At 42.2% G+C, this 20,757-nt stretch overlaps 1 protein-coding gene across 2 annotated transcripts in view; it reads left to right on the top strand.

The window, feature by feature from the left end:
* The window catches only part of LOC119551026 (octopamine receptor Oamb), a 28,249-nt gene extending 7,996 nt beyond the window's left edge, over positions 1–20,253 (top strand). Inside the window, exons 3-7 of one of the 2 annotated variants that reach the window (XM_037860090.1) lie at positions 790–1,232; positions 6,968–7,259; positions 7,703–7,939; positions 9,500–10,001; positions 17,767–20,253. In XM_037860090.1, the coding sequence (XP_037716018.1) occupies positions 7,008–7,259; positions 7,703–7,939; positions 9,500–10,001; positions 17,767–18,692 (1,917 nt within the window). In that variant the 5' untranslated portion in view covers positions 790–1,232; positions 6,968–7,007 and the 3' untranslated portion in view covers positions 18,693–20,253. Of the gene's footprint in view, positions 1–789; positions 1,233–6,967; positions 7,260–7,702; positions 7,940–9,499; positions 10,002–14,924; positions 17,740–17,766 lie in introns of those variants that run through there. The other variant, XM_037860100.1, reaches the window with a different exon arrangement.
* Positions 20,254–20,757: the final 504 nt, after the last annotated feature.

The raw sequence follows: 20,757 nt of genomic DNA, 5'->3' as shown, positions 1-20,757 counted from the left end.
GAAGGCAGCAAATGCAAATTACCTGTGAAAATGCAATTTCTCATCTTTTCACAGTTGTGGCAACGCAGTTTGACATTTAATTTTCGGAACCAAGAGCGAAGAAGAAAAGGCCATCTGGAAATTCCCCTGTCAAGCTGACAGCGTGTGAAATGGGAGAAATGGAATAAATTCAGGGCGTGAAAGTGGAATGCAAATTCTGCGAAATGGACAAATTAATCAGGGCGAGGTAGTATTATCTAGAAGGCAATGCTTTAAAGATTACCAAAGTTGATAATGCAGCAGAAGTTGCAAAGGCCCACTCAATCAAAATTGAGTTACTTGTCAGTTTTTGTTGAGCAACTTACTTGTTTATTTATTTGCGCATAACTTTTCAGTGGAATTCAAGCACTGAAAAGTTGTTCGGCTTCTTCACAGTCACTGGCAAAAGTTTCCTGCCAGGCAATTAGTAAATTCTGATAGCTTTTGTCAGTCTCTGCTGGATGCCCAAGGAAACCGATTGGATTTATTGATTGTCATCTAAGTGGCTTTCAGAACTCTGCACAAAAACCAGTAAGATCCCCTGCCCGCAAGCGATTTAAACTAACTGCTGATTTAAACTCTAGAAACGTGACATTTTGGCAGAAAATCCAGTACATGAAGTCATAGTTCGAAATTGCTCTTGATAACTTCCTAAGCTCACACTAACGAACTGACAAGCTGCCAACAAATTCGTTGTGTTGACTTGTTGAACGATAAATTGCGTATACGCCGTGTGACTGATAAAAAATGCTTGTATACTTTTTATTGCAGCCATTTCTTGCAATTCATGTGGAATATTCAGCAGGACTCGCAAATAATTGACATCAGAGTGTTGGTTGTTGCACACATGTTTGATATGTAAACCGCGGGTCGTGCAAACAATAGTGTCAACATACGATATTGCACCCCACGATTTGAGGACTATTAGGGGCACATATTGACATAGTGACCCCTCCCAAACCCCGGAACAAGGTGGTTCTGGATGGAGACACCCTGCGGGTGCCGGGGCCCACGAGACGCACGGGAATCCACGGGAGCGAACTTGGTATCGGACTCGGTATCGGTACCGCCATCATCAGCCGCTTTGGCCACCGGTTGCCATTCACAACCGCAGCTTCAACAACGGCAGCCACATCAACAACATGGCCATAAAGCAACAGCACCCAGCGAGCTGTAATTCATGGTTACAACTACCCAACAAACTGCTGATATTGGTGAGTAAACGAACTCCAGAGGGGGCTAAATCGGAAGGCATCTATTTTTGGCCATCAAGAAAGCTGCCTCTAAATGCGATTCCCCTCTAGTTCTGCTTTAAATTGCTTGTGGAGCTTGTGCTCGTCAATGAAAGGATTAAGAGTTAAAGCCTTTTAAAGTATCCAATAGCTATTGGTAAATTAAGATAACGCAAAGTACTTTAATTTCCTTTCACAACGTGGCTGTGTAAAAAAGGTTTTCCTTTAACAAATCAACTCTAAACTAAACTTACTTATTTTTTCATAAAAGATTTTTGAGAAAGCCATAGAAAAAAGGGATATAAATTATAAACGCACCTTCTTCTGGCAAAGGAAAATCCAAGAAAAAAAAAATAATAAAAATAATTAAAAAAAAAAAATAAATCTTATGGGTTCTACATTTTTTATAAAACTATTATTAGAGTTCTCTCAATATATCTATTTTTATCCTTTAAAAAATATATTAAAATATCCGAGTACTACTCATAAGAATTGAACCTAGTTCCACTTGACTTAAAATATAATTTAATTTATTATTAAATTTCTAAGTTGTTACGGACCAATTCTTCTTAACGTTAAGAGTCCATTAAACACAGCATACTTTTTGGTTGGATTTTAGAACCATTAAATTTTAGGAAGAGCTTAGATAGTAATATTTACATAAATTTGTTTTATGAAAAAACTATTTAAAATGAAATAGAAGATAGTCAAGTGAGTTCCAATTAAACTACATTTTTAGAAACCATGGAGAAGCACAAGTTCTATTTTTAGACCCCATGAACGTTTCACTTTCGAGGCCAGAACTTGCTTTCCTCCTTGTATCTTGATTTCTCTGACAACTTACACAAACAGCAATCAATCAAACAATTTGCTTGCGACTCTATTTACCCTAAGGACTTGTAAGGAATGAAATGCATGTCGCGCACAATTAGTCAAGCTGGTTCTAGAACTTGTGCTATGCGTTAAAAATTTAGTTGGCAACATTTCCTGTTATTATTTCCGTTGCGCCGTTGCTCCGTTTGCCTTTGTGGCAAAGTGGCACGCACGTCCTGCCACGCCCCCATAGCTCCTCATCGGGGGAAGGAGTAGGAGTATGTACTACTCGGGTATGTAAGTTCCATAGAGGGAAACAGTTGACAGTTGTAGGCACGTCCTAGTTGTGTGGCCATAGCTGTATGTTGTTGCTGCAGCAGCTGTCAGTTGCACATTTCGCCAACGGCTCTGGTGAATTTGTCTTTCCCATCCTGCCACACCCCCCCCTTACGACGCCCCCGCCCACACACCCGTGTCCACGTGAATGTTGCAATCAACTATGACACGATGATGTGTGTGCGCTCGACATTGATTATCTTGTAGATGCCTGTTTGCCTAGCTGCCGCTGCTGCAGTTACCATTCGCCAAATGAGCGGCAATAAATCCAATGAATATATATATCCCAAAGACGGGACACTTTTATGTGTCTCCGCCAGATAATCGTAAAGCTGTGTATCCCCACACACACAAGCGTTCCCTCGTAAAACGGCGGGAAAAGTGGAAAACGCATGGAGATCTGCTAATGGGACCCAACTACTTAACATTATCCGCCCAGGCGAGCCATTAATTAAATTTTAATTACTTCAAGTAATTTTCATAATAAATCAGCTTTCTGTTTCTGAAAACACCATCAGCAGAGGGCCAGAGACAGCTTCTCGACAAGACCACTCCAGATATCACTGGAGCAGTTCACAAATCTCGGCTTAGGGACAAAGCCAGCGAACACATCGAGAGGCTTTGGCCTGTCATTTGCATTTGATTTTCAACTACGTATTCGCATACTGAGGGATTTTCAGAGCCTACACTCAGAAAAAAGCAAGTATTTCCTTGAGTTAAACAATTGCAGTATCAAAACTTCGACAAGCATAGAAAAACCTTATCTTGAAAACAAAGTACGGCTTTCAAATACGATTTGCCAAGACAGAAAATACACGATATCGTTTAAATATTAGAATCAACCATCAAGTATGAGTTAGTCTTAAACTTAGTATATTTGTTGCGCATAATATACTAAGAACTTCGAGAATAAAACGTTGGGAATTTTTAGAGAGCAAACTGTTCTCAATCCAACGTTTTTAAAATGTTAGGCATGAAATCGTTCTCAAATCAAGACTGCTTGTACTTGAATTTAGCATTGTGTTTTTTATGAGTGCAGAGTGAATTTTTCCTGCCCCCACCCAGGATAGTTTCGAATGTTTAAGTTCAGGCCTGGCTGGCTTTATTTGATCTAAAAGTGGGGACTGGTGCTTCACCAGAATCCTCTATGTTTTGGGAGCCATTCGCGCGCAATTATCAGAATTAAATTAAAAGTTTTTTGCTGGGAACTGTCGTCGGGCAATTGCAGTTGGCAGAAATCAGCAAGCCGCAAAATTGTTTTATCTGTGTGGGGGTAAAAGCCTTTGCGGCTGTGTGTAATGGCTCGCTTTCCGGTTATGTGGCCATTGGAAATTGTTGCAAATTTCGCGTTTTAATTCAACTCATTTAGCGACCGAAGCTACGCGTCCGGCTAATTGGTGGCAACTTGATTTTACGCCACAAATGTTGCGGCATTGTCAGTAAAAGTTTTTTAATTTTTCGAAAGGGGTCCCTCATGCTGATGCACTTGTTGTTTTGTCCAATTCAGGCGAAAAGTAATTAAATTCAAAATTTAATTTATCATATTTCACAATAATTTAGTCGTTGCCAATTAACCAACAGAAAGTTCTACGAATATCTATTCAAATATAATTCTCGGAATAAGGGTGGGTAAAATCAGATCCTGGAATTGCCATTCGGCTTTATCCTAATCAACTTGTTGCAATGCCCCTGGCACTTTACAATTTATTTTCCTTCTAACTTTTCAGAAATCTGATTTGGTGCAATTTCTCCTGTGGTTTCACTTTCTGTGCTCGTGCTTTTAATTTCCTCTCTAGCTGTGCCACACAAATTGCATTCGGGTTTTCCATCCCTTTTCGGGGAAAAGTGCAGGGCTTTCATAAAACTTCACCTCCATTCCGGTTCATTGTGAGTGTAATTTAATATTTATTTTGCGATAATGGAATTTTATGCTTAATTTGTATGCACAAGAACTGTCAGCAAAACTGTCTCTATTGTTTTTCAGTCAATATACATAAAATATTGCTTGTTAAGAAATGCACTGACTTTTATTAAAGCTTAGTCAATAAGGGAAAAACAATTTTGATACATACGGAATTTAGACTTAATGGAAAAGTAAATATTCATATGTACGATTACGATTACGATTTGTAAATACTTTGCAAATGCCAAATTGTGTAGCTAATACAGAAAAAAAGTTTTCAGTATGATTTATTGTGGGCTTTAAAGTGAGTCACTCGTAAAAAATGAATGTGTAACAGTAATTTGTTTCTTAATAGTTATTTATGATTCACGGAAAATGTATTCACAACTTTTTTACGCCTTTTGACATTAAAATTTCGTCTAAGGAACTCTGATAACTTTTTAATGCTGCGGTAATTAAATTAAGTTTCCTTCAAAGCGCCACCCCTGAGCTCCTACTTACTTACAAATTTGCTCTTTATGTCATCGTATGTGTAATGGAACAAAATGGCAGTGTTGTATTGGCAAGCGGATGCTTATGATATTCATTAAATATATATATGTAGATTTTGTGTTAAATTACAAAAGATCTTGTTTTCAATGACATATTTTATAAATCAACCATCTCGTCAAAAGTTTAAATTACCAACCTGCTGCTGTTTGTTATTCAATTTTCACATCCACTCATTTTCCAAGGGTATTAGCCAAAAGGGAATGCGTCTACTCCGCGTGTGTTGCGTGGGCGAAAAAGCTTTTGCAACTCGGTTTAAATGCCAATTATTTATTACGCTCGGCAATTTAATGTTGGCGAATTTCGGCGTGCAACTCAATTTGGGCATTTCTCCTTATTAGCTGCCACAAAGCAAATTTCGGCATGCAAATTTTGTGCGCCAAGAAAATGCCATCAACTTGCTTCGAGTTTCGGGTGGGCGGGGAAGGGAAGGCTTTCCTGCCACGGCCCCGGGCAAAAATGCTTTTAAACTTTACAACTGGCAACAATTTTCGCCAAGCTTCACTTTGGCCTTTGCATTTTGTTTGTCATGCGAGTAATTTATGCGGGCCTCGCACACGCACTTCTGGCCCCCCGATTGGCATTATTGCGAAATATCCGTTGGCTACTGCCAAATGTTGGGCATACTTTGATTAACCCCAGGTCGCTCCATAAAGGTTGCCCTCGTAACAACCTGTATTACCTTGAACTTAACCCGTAAGCAATGATTTGCCGCTTGTAATTTACAAATCGATATGATATTGTTTGGTTGATTGGCAACTTTGGGGCGAACAGGTTCCCATGGCTCTCGACTTTTGTTATGGGCACTTGTGCCTTTTTCTCCCTGGGATCTCCCTTTCCTTGTTATTAAAAGCACCTTAGGAAATATTAAACTGACCAAAAACAGGTGTTCTTAAGCACATTGCCAACTGGCCCGTGGGGGCAACTTGCCAAAAGTTCACACAACTTGTAGCCGGGATTCTTAGTCTTGGAGTAGAAGTATATTTTAATCGATTTGTTGCGTGCTGTGAATACTTCATACCCAGCAATTACCCCCAAAAAATCGACTCAGGGGATGTGGATTTGGTGGCTCTCGCTATTTCCCCAAATTTTGGGTGCGTGCCGAGCAATTAAAGTCAAAAATAATTTCAAATATTGATTAGCACCCAAATCGTGCGCGAATATGAGCTCGCTTTGTGCCAGTTGATTGCTTGTTTAGCTGATTTAGTAGTTTATCGGTTATTATGTTCGGCCATATCAGCCATTTGAATGAACATCTCTTTATTCAGTCCCTCAATAATGAAAATTTGCTGTCACTGCCGATTCGCATGCCAATTCATTGATAGATTTTACCCGAGAAACACAGCCACACACAACCAGACACACATTATAAACGACCGCAATTAATTACGGCAATTAAATTGCAATGTGCAACTGCAGCTGAATACCAAGTGAGCAATAAATGTATGGCTTCTCCCTCGTCCATTCAGAAATTCCCAACGCACATTATGGCGGTATTATGTACCCGCAAGTATTTAATTTTCCATTATTCGGGCAGGTCAGCAGCGGATAAGACTTAAAGGTGGGGCTTATGTTGTCTTACAAAACAATTAAGCAAATACGCCCATGGCGTTGTGGTATATCCTCCATAATTTTTCGGTCCACCCAGCACATCCTTCCTTTCCTTTTGTTCATTCTACCTCTAATTGCCCTATTTTTGTATATATGGTTCGAGGCGATTCCTCTTTGTAGCGAGCCTTTTTACTCATTAAAGGCTAACTGAAAAGTAGCTTTAGTTTAATAAATATTTATGGGTAATCAGCCATTAAATAGTTTCATTTTCTATTTAGAGCCCATTTATAGAAAACTGCAGTTTTCAATTATTATTAAGCTGTCTTCACCTTTTGCATTGTGCCCCAAAAATAGAGTAATGCCTTTGGTCATATCTGACTCCCCCGCACATTTTTATTTTGCTTGGGTTTTCCTCTTTTAACGACCACTTCATTCATTTCCTGCCTATTTTTAGACCAGCCTTTTTATAAATTAATTAGGCACGGAAGGCCAGGCTGTGGCAGCAATTAGGCAAATAGAAAGTCAAATGTTTTTCGCTAAGAGCCCTCCTTTCTGTCCATTGCAGGTGGTGAACACAGATACACACCCATCTCAAAAGTACCGCCATGAATGAGACAGAGTGCGACGATCTCATCAAATCTGTGAAATGGACGGAACCAGCCAATCTGATCTCCCTGGCCGTACTCGAGTTTATCAACGTTCTGGTCATCGGTGGCAACTGCCTTGTGATTGCCGCCGTCTTCTGTTCGAATAAGTTGCGCAGCGTGACGAACTTCTTTATCGTTAACCTGGCCGTGGCCGACCTTTTGGTGGGTCTGGCGGTGCTACCCTTTTCGGCCACCTGGGAGGTCTTCAAGGTGAGTTATAGCCCTGTGCATTTAACTGAATATTTAAAAAGAGTTTAAGGCAATTAAGTGAATTTTTAAAAATTCAATTACCACTGAGTTTTAAATTAATAAAATTTCTCACTTTGCAGTCATCCATTTTTAAATCAGTACATGCTCAAGTTTATTAAAATGATAAATTGTAATAACCGCTTTAAAGAAATGCCTATATTTATTTAAAAGATATATTATGCATTTTGTTTGCTTAAAAATGAGACGTAACTTATTTATTCATGAATTAATACCGCCAATTTGATTGAATTCAGTTTTTTTAATTTAAAATTAAGTATTAAATTATTTTACTATTTATTTGTAAAGATGGAGTCGACTAAATGTATTTTTCTAAAACATTCCAAAGTTGAATTCTTAGTACTAAAGCTTTTTCCTACCTAAAATGGTTTCATTCTTTCCTTCAGGTTTGGATTTTCGGCGATCTCTGGTGCCGCATTTGGCTGGCCGTCGATGTCTGGATGTGCACGGCATCGATCCTGAATCTGTGTGCCATATCCCTAGACCGCTATGTGGCGGTCACGCGACCCGTCACCTACCCAAGCATCATGTCCACGAAGAAGGCCAAGTCCTTAATCGCCGGCATTTGGGTACTATCATTTTTTATTTGCTTTCCGCCGCTAGTCGGCTGGAAGGATCAAAAGGTGAGTTCGGGCAGCAACTGACCCACAAGTGACCCGATGCGATAAATTAACGAAGGGAAGCGCGGTTTGTCTCTGCCAAGTGCTGAAGCCAAAAAGGGGCCGACAAAATTGAAAGTCGGTAAACTGTTTTTAGCACGCTCAAGCCCCATAAAGAACAAAAAAGCCAGGCGACAGCCGAAAGTTGCTTTTCGGAGCTCCAAAACTGAGTGCCATTTTGTCATTGACACCATTTTGGGGCTGGCAGCAGTGGTTGCTCAACCACAACGACAATGGCAACGACACTGGCTCGTGCCAAAGACTGCAATCCGGCTCATTTGTGCCAAGATTACCGTAAAACAAGACACGAGTTTCGTCCCTTTTTCGGGAAAGGGCGGTGTGCCTTTTCTAATTTCGCCACCCTCTCTTCAGCTGCCGTCTTTCGCATTATTCTTACGCAATGGCACTGATAATGATGTGTTACACACGCCGCAACAACGATGCCAACAAGCCGAGAGTACAATTTATGGGCACCCCTGCCAGTGGGTAATCAGATCTAGCTTTTGGCCCAACGACAGTTAATGGCCCTTCACACAGGAAAAAACAGTACTCGAAACCGTTCGCAAATCAGTACCCAAAACAGTTCTCAAAAAAATGCACAAGAAAGTTCTCTCGATCTCAAAAGTGAGCCAAGATCAATTTTCAAGCTCGAAATAAACTTATAGTAAAAAACAAATTTTAGAAAATTTTTCTCTTGACTTAAAGAACGTTTATTCTAGAACCAGTGAAAAGAAACTTCTCAACTCAAAACTTCTTTTGCTTAGAAACACAAATATTAGACTACTTTTACGTACGTTTAAAGATTGCTTCAGTGAAAAATAAAAGCTAAGAATATTTTGTCTTTATTTCAAGAACGTTTCCTTTCGAGTAAAGTTAATTCTTTACTTTTTTTGTTCTAACATTTTTTTTTTGGTGTGCCTTTTAGCCAACGCCACTAGTTATGTTTGCCCAGGCTGACATCGATCGCCCCAAGGTGGCGATGACATGATGGCTTCGTCCGAGCAGCACACGAAAATGTATCCTTCGAAGGACACTCATCCCTGCGCATTCCACTCGACTCAATTCAATTCGATTCAATTCGATTCAGAACTGCAGCGGCTGAGTGCAGTTGAATGGGCCACGTTTGAATGGATGGCATTCAGCCTGCCGACATATCGAAACCCGGTTAGCGAGTCGAGCCTGTTGGCATCGATTATTATTACGTCGCTCCACAGGCTCGACTGCAGAAAGCCGTGGAGTGGGCCACATGGCCAAACATGTTCTCACATCCTGCTGGCGGCATTTATTTCGCCGGGCTGTTGTTGGCTTTTTGTTAACGCCACCTTTTGGCACGAGTAATATTTATGCGCAACACGTCGGCGAATATCTCTGGCAATATAACCCGCTTTAAGTTGCATTTTTATTGGCTTCTTAGCGCGCCGAGTGAAGAGGGTGCCAGGACGAGGTTGGAATTTTAATGGGGTCCTCCGAATATCAAGTGTCATCTCATGATCCCATATCTCCCATCTCGCATCTCCATTCCAGGCGGTCATACAGCCGACCTATCCAAAGGGAAACCATACGCTTTACTATACCACCACGATGTCAAGCTCGGAGGATGGTCAACTAGGGTTAGATAGCATTAAGGAACAGGACGAGGCCTCGGCGCCTCCGCCGCATGTGGGCAATGGCAACGCGTACAATCCCTACGATCCCGACTTCGCTCCCATCGATGGATCCGCGGAGATACGGATTGCGGCCATGGGCTCGACCAGTACGAGCAGTAGTACAACCATCAGGACGACGACGACGGAAACGGAAATGGACCTCGATCTGCTGAACTCACCGCCGCAGAACAGACCCCAGACCATTTCCGGCAGCTGCCCGTGGAAGTGCGAGCTAACCAACGATCGGGGCTATGTCCTGTACTCCGCCCTGGGCTCCTTCTACATACCCATGTTCGTGATGCTCTTCTTTTACTGGCGCATCTATCGGGCCGCCGTGAGAACCACCCGAGCCATCAATCAGGGCTTCAAGACCACCAAGGGTAAGTTGAATACGTAGCTAACTGGCCAAAACAACCACAACCACCAGCTCATTTGGACACGATTTGTTTGATCCTTGTCACCTTGTCACAATTTGTCCTAACGTGTGCGTAGCTAACATTTTGGTTTTGATACTCATCTCTCTCTCTCTATATATATATATATAAATATTTGTTCGATTTACCAAATAAGTAACGTAATCACGTAGCTAGTTCATTTTATTCAAGCTTTAATATCGATTGCTAAACAGTTTCAAATCTCTCAACGTGTAGTCAATAGTGTGACGTCCCGTTTGTCCCGTTTTGTTTTGGTTACCTTGCCGATCGAAAAGTGTACAGACTTACACCCAGCATTCCAGACACCCCCACGAAACCATCCACTACTACTCGACCTTGCCCTCCCCCCGAAAAAAAGCATAAATTGTCGGAGAAGTAAATAACAACTTGGTGCTCAGCAAACACGAGGAACTGTATAAATCGAAACGATGGCGGCATTGAAACAAAAAATAGACAACTAAATTTACATTCATAAATAACTACTGGCACACATCCACACATGTATACATACAATATTGTCGGCATTTTGTTTTTGTGTTTTGCACATCAAAAAAAACATGATAAATAACCTGGAAATGAGTAAATCTATATATATACATATATCCATATACACTTAGTGAAAGCCCAGGCATTACAAAGTTAACCCTTTACAACCAACTGAAAATAGTGCTCGGATTTTTATAAAAGCCAGCAGAGTGAAAATAAAATCCCACTTAAAACAACTCTGTAAAATACGAATTAAATTAAAGTCCTTGTAATTTAAATCCCCTTAAAATGATTTTATTAATGTCAATTTAACTTAGCACAGAAAAGTCCAAACTCATAAATATTAATTAGCGTTTTAGTGTACCCATCTAAGTAAACATATAGAGGCGTGTGATTAACAAACGCTCCAAATTAAAAATGTGAATAACCTGTCATGAACCCGAATCGTTCCCAATTGGATTTTCCAATTTTAGAACTACCAATCGTCCTTGAAAAGATTTCATTCATCCCCTAAGACCCGGAATCAAAATCCCGCACATGTCCCAGTTCATTTTAAATTATCACAGCATTATATCAATCACAAGCTCAAAGGAGAAGTCACGCATCATAATTAGCATTATATTCCGTCGGCATGGGCAAAAGCGAAAAATCGATGAACGCTGAGGGAGCACATCAAACAAATCCGCTTAGATAAAAAGGAGGCCGGGATTAAATGAGAGCTGGATTTAGTCAGAAAATGACAGACATGAAAGCGATCCAGCGACTAAGACAAAAAAAGGAATACGACTTCCCTGTTCTGTTCTGTTTGCTATCTGTACGAATTTATATTTTCTTAGCTTTTGTCATTTTAGGCCTGATTGGAGAGTGAGACCTCCAGAGGGCCTGTTGTGCTGGCGATAATCCCCGGGAAGAGATTCCGTTTGAAGTCGCTGGAGCCCACATTAAACAGGCATTGAATGTTTATTTTAATACTCGTATGTGTGGCACATTACTCGGCCAGGGCCACAGCGCACTTTCTTCCGCGTGATCAGCTCATTAAGCACACTTCTGGGATATATACTATATCCTATATCCTATATAATAATCTGCAGTAACTATGGCAACCCACTGACCGACTGACTTCGGCCGGAAAATCAATAGCCAGGCTATTCCAGTGTGTCAGTGGAAATCGATGTTCCTGCTAATATATGAGCCCCACAAATCCTGCTGACTCTGGGATGTATGCTACGAAAATTGCATTTTAAAAGTGATTGCATACGTTGGGGCACCGACTGCCGCCATATTGGAGTTAAGTTAAGTCGATTTGTGGTGGGGGGAAAACGGAGAGTGGAAAGTGGGAAATGGGAAGTACCAGGGCATTTGGGGGCCAGCAGTTGTTATTGTTTTTCTACTGTCGTGTCGTTAGTTGGCGCCATTTCGAGCACAAAGCTCAGATTTGCCAGCAGCTCACACAAACAGACACCCAACCGCCCACTCTCTCACCCACACAGGCGAGAATCAGTGTGTAGCAGCCTTGAAATATCCTTTGTCTCCTCGCACACACACACACACTCGCAGACAACCAAAGAGAACTGTTTACCAACACACCCACACACGGGGCAGCTCGTTATAGTTTTCCAAAGGCACAGCGGAGTTCAAAATAATAGTGTCCAAGAAACTGAATAGCCGAGATTAAAATTTTGTATAATTCCTTTTTAAGTGTATTGCTTATATTATTATGTTTAGTACTTTGTTATTTATTTAATAAGCTCTGTATATTTTTATTTATTTAATATTTCTAACTCACAGTATTATTTTAAAAATTTATCTTTTTAATCAATTTTTCATTTGATGAGCAGAGAAAAATGACATATTCTCAATGTAGATGTTCGTTTTTTTGCTTACAAGAAAATCCATCTTTAAATTTCTTTAAATACCTGAAAGTACTACCATAGTAACGCTGGTAGTATTTAGAAAATGTTACATTTTTTGTATATTAATAATCATTTTTATACCTGTAGAAACTATTTAAACTTGAAATAATATCCAGACATATGGATTTTTCGGTTAACTAACAGATTGTGCAAAAACTAAACTTTTTTTTACAATTTAAATTTAAATGAATATTTTTCATCACTTTTCCTGTGATACTCGTATTATTTTGCATCCTGGTTATTTTGAACACTCCATTATTTTGTCTCATATTATTATTTTGAACACCGGCCATATATATGGGCCACTTGCCTGTGCGTGCAAAAAGTTGAAATCGCTCCGTGACACAATGCGGGTGGTTCTGATGCTTTTTGCCCGGGTTTTCTTTATTTTTTGGCGGATCATACATACATAGGTCTACCAGCCATCCCACGCGCCTTTTTAGTGGCTTTTGAAGGTAATCAAGTTTCAAGTTCAAAACTGGCCGAGGTTCATGGCGCCGACCACCGGGAGGGGGCCACTGTTATTGTTAGGCTTTAGAAATTTCAGAAGTGTGACCCTGGCCCTGTGTCAAGAGCAGAACGGAACAAAACGGCAAAAATCCGAGCAACTTGCGTGCGAGCTGCCTCTGGCAGGCGGTCTTGAGTTGAGTCCTCATCCTACTGAGCCTTGACTTGCAGCCACTTGTCTCCTGTCCCGACCAGGCCAACGTTCAAAGGTCAAGAGCTGGCGACAACAACGCACATGCAAGTCCGCAAGCGTTTAACAACTGGCGGCGGACAAATCAATTCCGGCTAATTACCCCGCGACATTCAGACGAATGCCAAACTGCTGTTTTATTATTATTAAATGCTATGCAATTAAAAGCCACACAAAGCGCCCACAAATATGTGGCGGGTGAATTGAAAATGCCGAATTAATGGACAGCAAACAGCGTTCTCAGTGGAATGGAAAATGGCAAATGGAAAATGGCAAATGTGAAATCCGAACAAGCATTTCAATGTGCATTATGTGCACGGATTATCCTAAGTGAAAAGCAAAAGTTATACATTTATTTAAATCAACAACGCCGCAGGAAGCAAAACATCCCGAGGTCCTGGACAGAGGGAAAAGAATAAGGCTTTCGCCGGGATTGTGCCTTCATATCTTTGCATATTTACATTAGGATATTTTTTCGTTATATATTTGTATACAAATTGTTTGTTTAACTTTCGTGTTTTTTTTGTTTATTGGTTTGGATGGGGGAATAGGGTAAAAAAATCAATAGTGTATCCTTTTTTATTTACTGTATCCTGCATATGTGGGGCTTTTTGTTTGTACACATTTTCCATTCGCCCACATTCGTTTACTCATAGGCGAACCATATTTGTTCTCAATAGGTTTAATATGGTTTATGCAAATGAAAATGCGGCATGCTTCGCTTTAAATTAAGATAACTCCGAGTGAAACTGTGTTTACTCAAAATGGATACACATCTGTGTCGTTGGCAATATTTATTCAGTTCACAACTCGGAAATGATAGCTGTCTGCCATGCCACGATAACCAATAAATAATGAACTCGTCCGTTTCGGTTAATTACTTAAGCCAATTCTGGAAAAGGTGGCTAAAATCGATTGGAGCAATCCATTAAAGTATTATTTCTCATCGAGGCGGCCATTGTCGTTAATATTTTCATTGAGTACATTTGGCATTTCAATTCCATTTCCAGTCATCCATTAACCCGAGCCCCTTTTATCTATTCCACATAGAATAATAAATACAATTGGGCCAATAAAACCATGCCCAGCGGTCGAAAAAACTCGAACGAAAAGGCTACAACAGACATTACAAACAAACACAAATAAATTAACAAACTTGTTTATAACAATTAGTTCCCGAACATATTTTGCATTTATAAATAACGATGTGATCAATATCCATAAAACCGAAGAACCCCAAAAAAAAAATAAAAATGCCTGGACCTAGTTTTAGTCAACCGAAAAAAACAACAAAATTTGTAAGTTTTTCTTGTACTCGATTTTTATAATGGAATGAGCCCCTTTTCTCTCTCTATAAATAATATGTTTGTATTTACAAAAGTAGAGCAGCATTTTATTAAACTTATTCAATTACTCGTAAGTTTATTCCACCATTCAAACTATCTCAATGTAACCAGTTTGTAGTTAGTTAACCGCTCTCTGTGAAGTGTCAGTCAACAAAGTTTTTACCTTACTCAAGGGGAAATGTATCTTGCATCTACTTATGCGAATGTATCTAACTCAATCACCTTGAACATTTAACCACATGTCCATGTACAGTACAAGCTGAATGTCCAACATACATGTAATCCATCCACATCCGGACACCACACACCAAACACACACAATCCAAAGAAACCACAAAGCCACCAGACCACCAGTCCACCGAAATTATTCCATGAGAGGTCACCGCGAAGCAAACTCCGCCCAATTGCTCCCACTCACTAATTGCAGGCAGTCCCCGCGAGTCGGGCAACAATCGGGTGGATGAGTCCCAGCTGATACTGCGCATCCACCGAGGACGACCCTGTTCCACGCCCCAGAGGACTCCCCTCTCGGTGCACTCGATGTCCTCGACGCTGAGTGTGAATAGCAATGGGGGTGGTGGAGGGGTTGGAGCAGGAGCCACCTCGGGCGAGGATCACCTGCAGGGAGGCATCCCCAAGCGAGCCACCTCGATGCGCGTCTGTCGCCAGCGGCACGAGAAGGTGGCCATCAAGGTGTCCTTCCCGTCCTCCGAAAATGTCCTGGACGCCAGCCACCAGCCGCCGCCTCCTTCACCTCACTTTGCGGTCATCAGCAGCGCCAACGGACGACGTGCCTCCTTCAAGACCAGCCTCTTCGACATTGGCGAGACCACCTTCAATCTGGATGCAGCTGCTCCGTCTGGCGACCTGGAGACAGGACTCTCTACCACCTCGCTTTCGGCCAAAAAGCGGGCGGGAAAGCGGAGTGCCAAGTTCCAGGTGAAGCGCTTCCGCATGGAGACCAAGGCGGCCAAGACGCTGGCCATCATCGTGGGTGGCTTCATAGTCTGCTGGCTGCCCTTCTTCACCATGTATCTAATACGGGCCTTCTGCGAGAACTGCATCCAGCCCACGGTCTTCTCGGTGCTCTTCTGGCTGGGCTACTGCAACTCGGCCATCAATCCGATGATCTATGCCCTGTTCTCCAACGAGTTTCGGATCGCCTTCAAGCGGATAGTGTGCCGATGCGTTTGCACCAGAAGTGGCTTCCGGGCCTCGGAGAACTTCCAGATGATAGCTGCTCGAGCTTTGATGGCCCCGGCCACTTTCCACAAGACCATATCCGGCTGTTCGGACGAAGGCGATGGAGTGGACTTTAGCTGACTAATCGGCAACTACGAGCAGAGTCCTCTGCAGCGCAGCTCCTCGCTGCCACAGGAGGCGGAGTGCTCGACCTCGGGATCGGGACGAAGGATCCGTCGTGGAGGATTCTGCAAGGGACGCGTCCTCTAAGAAACGGGGAGGGGGCTCGATACAATGCATTTCGCTTTTTTGATACTTTTGTAAGCACCGCCAGACGCCGACGTATCCCACTTCTCAAAACTGTCAGTATTCGCATTGAACGACGTTGTAACTGTATGGCAATAATTTTCATGTATTTACGTAGACCTAAGGCTATGTTAAACTATATATATATATATATATTACTATACATTACTATACTTACCATATGAGATACAGATACGGATCACCATGAGATACACCTGTTAGACGTAAGCAGCCCATTGTTTTCAGTTACGTTATTTGTGTACATGTGTTAGGCGCTGAGGAAAAACTCACACGCATTAGTTAATCCAGATATATATTGAATGTATATGTATGTGTGTATCGGCAGCTGTGTAAGTCGGCTGCATTTTCAATAAAAGTTAAAAACGAACATAATGAAAAACGAAATCCAATCAGAGTAAGAACAAAAGATAAAAACAAGTGCCGACCCAGAAGACAGAAATTGGCAAATACCACCGAGTAACTAACACAGGTATTGACAGGAGGTCAACATTCCGTGACATTAAACAAACACCGCAAACGTTGTCCACTAAGCCGACGATCTAACACTCTCTCGATGGGTATTGGTAGCTTAAAAAGAAGTTGGGAAAAATAAAGTTTCTATAAATAACACTTTTTAGATGAAATATATTTCTTTGAGACAATATATATACAATACTCTCTTTCTCTTCCTACCGCTAGAAAAATGTATATCTATCTTGATTTAAACTATGGGTAAAAATTCTCTTCATTTTTATACACTTTCGGAGGCATTTAAATACCTTTTCTCACCCTATTGCTAACAAATCCATTTATTTATCGAGATCTTAGGTAGGTTATTAATAAAAGTGAATTATTTTCCGAGCTATTCTGAGCTATTCTTACACAAAAATAAGTAGTAATACCTTTTCTTAACAGTTAGCAACTTAATAATACCTAGGGATGACATAAAACTCTGACCAGTCGGCCTCACAATTGTTATAGATTTCGAGACCCCCTCTTGATGGCAATCCAATTGAATGGGTCCTTCTTGGCCACTCCCACTTATACAAGTTGGCTGCCCGTGAGCCACATGGTCTGCTGCCCATCCAAGTGGGCAGTCCATAAACTCGAGGGCAGACTTAAAGCCACCGAGACGTTTCTTTGACAATAAGCCAGCTATTAATGTGGCTGGCGGAGAAGCAACAGTGCCACTAATGGCTCGAGTAAAATATTGCATTATTGCGCCGATTATTCATTACTCGTCGCGGGTCGAGTAATGAAAATGTATTCAGCAGTTAAACGTGCGTATGAGTAATAAATGCAAAACGTAGCGAAGCCAACCGACATATGGGCAGGATGAGCGAGAGAGAAGGCGAGGATTATGCAAATGGTTGTGTTAATGAAATAAAGTTCGCTTTGAAGGCGGCTTAAAGGCGACAACACTTCTTGATGAAGATGGGGGGGAAAACACCGAAACGAGGACTACGACAACGTCGAGTGCTTGTCGCGTTTATGGCGCAACATTTGCATAATTACGCGTTTAATTTGCTAAAGTGCAGGCAGGATGGCAAGCTGGCGAGCTGGCTCTTTTCCAGGGCTTCCAGAGCCGTGAAGTAGGCAACGAATTCCGAGGACCTGCGTGCAGCAGGGCGTATGAGCGATATTCAAGGGGAGAGAAGGAAAGCAGAGAGGCAGTAGAGAGAGGGGGGCGAGAAAACAAGCAACATACAACACCGCCGACATGTAATACCCTTTTTTACTGATGTTCTCTGTCTACCCCTTTCCTTTCCCCATTTCACCAGGTTCCAAGGGCATCGGTTCGCGCTTCGAGGAGCAGCGTTTGACACTCCGAATCCATCGAGGAAGGGGATCCAACCAGCAGGACTCCATGCACAGCAACGGGAGCACCCAGAGCACCACCACCACCCTGGGCACCCCCTCACCCGAGAGGCTATCCAAATACGCCACTCGACGGCTGCATCACCATGATAAGATCAAGATCTCTGTGTCCTATCCCTCCAACGAGAACATCAACGAGCTGGCCGGGCACGGGGATGGGGGTCACGAGCGGCGGCCATCGGGTAACGCCCTCTTTGCCGTCCACTACAATGGAGCAAATGGTCGGGAGTCCACGGAATCCCAGCTCTACCGGCAGCAGCAGCAGCATGGAGGAGCAAGCTCCTGCTACCTGCAAGTGGGCAAGGGTCTGCCGGAGCTGGCCAGGCGGCAGAGCAACACCAGCGAGGCTGGGGGATCGGGACACTTGCGTCCGGCCAACAAGAAGATGGGCAGGCGGAACATCAAGGCCCAGGTGAAGCGCTTTCGCATGGAGACGAAGGCGGCCAAGACATTGGCCATTATTGTTGGCATGTTCATCTTCTGCTGGTGCCCCTTCTTCACCATGTACATCATCCGGCCATTCTGCCAGGACTGCGTGGATCCGCTGCTCTTCTCGGTGCTCTTCTGGCTGGGCTACTGCAACTCGGCCGTGAATCCGATGATCTACGCTTTGTTCTCCAAGGACTTTCGATTCGCCTTCAAGCGGATCATTTGCCGTTGCTTCTGCTCACGGCAGTCTGTCTCGCTGAAGAGTTCCCGCCGTGGATCCGACATGTCGGCCATCCGCATCCGCGCCAGGACGCCCAGCATCACGCCCAGTGCGGCGGCCCACAGCTTTGGGGATGAGAGTGAACTCCACCACTCCGAGATGAGCAACGATCCCAGGTGACGATCGTTTGGGCCCAGCTCGAGCTCACAGAGCAGCTTGGGCGGGTTACGCAAGACGAGTCTGAAGGTGCCCGTCTACGAGATTTGCCATCCGCTGGTGATGGAGACGGCCTGCTACTCCTATGTGGAGGCCACCACCGAGGGATCTGCCACCTCCTCCTTGGTCGGTGGAGGCGTTGGCGGAGGGGGCGTGGCCAAGCGGACGCAGTTGTAGCCACGGGAGTTGTTGGCGCTGCGGGGAACGGGATCGGGATCGGGATTGGGGGCGATTCCCTTTCCAGGGCAGCGGCCAAGACGCGTGGTTCGCATCGAGTACAGCGATGCCCGGGTGTAGAACTTGGTAGTTAGGATGCACTGAGGAAAAATACAAATGAGATTAGGGCAGACTGCTAGTTGCAGAAAAAGTTTGCCATTTATAAGGGATTCAATGAAAGAAATTTATTCAAGCAAATGACATTTAACATCTTTAATGATCTTATTCAGTATTTTTATGAATACGTTTCAAATATGCATAAATACAGATTTAAAGGCGACTGAAAACTCCGTTTGTTTCAGAACTAGTTAAATATAAATTTAATAAATTATCATTCCCACGAAATAAGAAAAATAATATATTTCATGAAGATTTTTATTATTCCTGTTATTTAATACTTATATGACGAGTTAAATTTAATAAAATCAAAATGATTTATTTCAAAGACTGTTTATAACAGAACAAAGTTAACAACTAATAATATTCTTAATGTATAGAGAATTCCTTTTTTGCGAAGCAAGTCATCTTAAGTATGGATAAATGAAATATCAGCAGATATTGTTCTCTTTACTCATTACTCTTACTTAAAAATCTCTACGATTTAGAATGTTCATATTTAAATACAGAGTTTTAATAAATGTTGTTCTTGGTTAAAGATGGTTTATTTCAGAACCTGTTTAAATCCTTTTCCTTAGTGTAGACCTCAGTCACATAAAAGCTGAAATGGCAGCTTAACTGGCAACCGATGCAATCCTTTGACATGAAAGGAAGCAGGATGGACAGGATGCAACCGCTCCGCCTGCGGATTTGGTCTTGCTTTGAGCAACTGCCTCCGTAAGCCAACCATTGAGAATTGTACATAGACATCAGGGAAAGCCTGCTCCGACCTACATTCTAACCTAAGATGGCCAAATGGCGACGAGTTGTGTATATATATAGTCTAGCTAGGATATCACTGGCACTTGAGAGTTGTACCTTTTAACTTCCGCATGAATATTGATATCTGGTTGTTACCGACTAAGCAGAAACCTAATTGTTGCTAAACGCAAATAAAACATTACCCAGTGCTAAACAAACTCGTAACTAGTAAAGTGTTAATGTTGTACTCTCTAGACTCGAAAAGATTATTCTGAGATATATCTGTGTCATGAATACCTTAAATGTTTAATGCAATAAACGAAACCTTTGCCTACCAAAAACCTAATGTACGCATTAAGGCATATGCATATACTATACCAATATACGATCCTCAAGTTAAACGTTTTGTGTGCTACAAATAAAGGAAGTTTCATTTATTCGGCAACTTAAACCGAGAGTTTCTTTGAGTTTTCCTGGCTTCCTCGAGGAGGGGGTTTTCAAGGGGGCTGAAATGGACAAGAACCATGGTTTTAATTAAGCGGAAGTACGCGCTACAAAGTCGCCAAAAACAAAAAAAAACAGAAGGTGAGTGCGATAAAAGAGTTGCAGCATAAAGAAATTGCCGGGCTGCCGGCAACAAAGGCCAAATTAAAAGCTGGAGTGCCCGCGGCACTTCCGCTAACTGAATTAAAGGCTGAAGTGAGCATGGTACAGTGCGGAACATAGCTGGATGAGTCTCCAAATTCGAGCGTGTATACCCAAGCACTTTGGCTGAAAACACATTCCCTTTGATTGCTCCCCCATGCGGCCACATAAAATAGACAAAAGTAAATGAGTCGGCCGACTAATTTATGCCCCGAATGGAGAATCTCACTAACTAAGCAACTTTTCCACTCCCAGGAAAATCCAATTTATTTGCTTCACTTTCCGCAACAAGACAGTGTTTTATCTGATG

Source organism: Drosophila subpulchrella, chromosome 3R, assembly GCF_014743375.2.
Source record: "Drosophila subpulchrella strain 33 F10 #4 breed RU33 chromosome 3R, RU_Dsub_v1.1 Primary Assembly, whole genome shotgun sequence".
Taxonomy (NCBI): Eukaryota; Metazoa; Arthropoda; class Insecta; order Diptera; family Drosophilidae; genus Drosophila; species Drosophila subpulchrella.
This window is presented reverse-complemented; position numbering and strand designations above follow the sequence as displayed.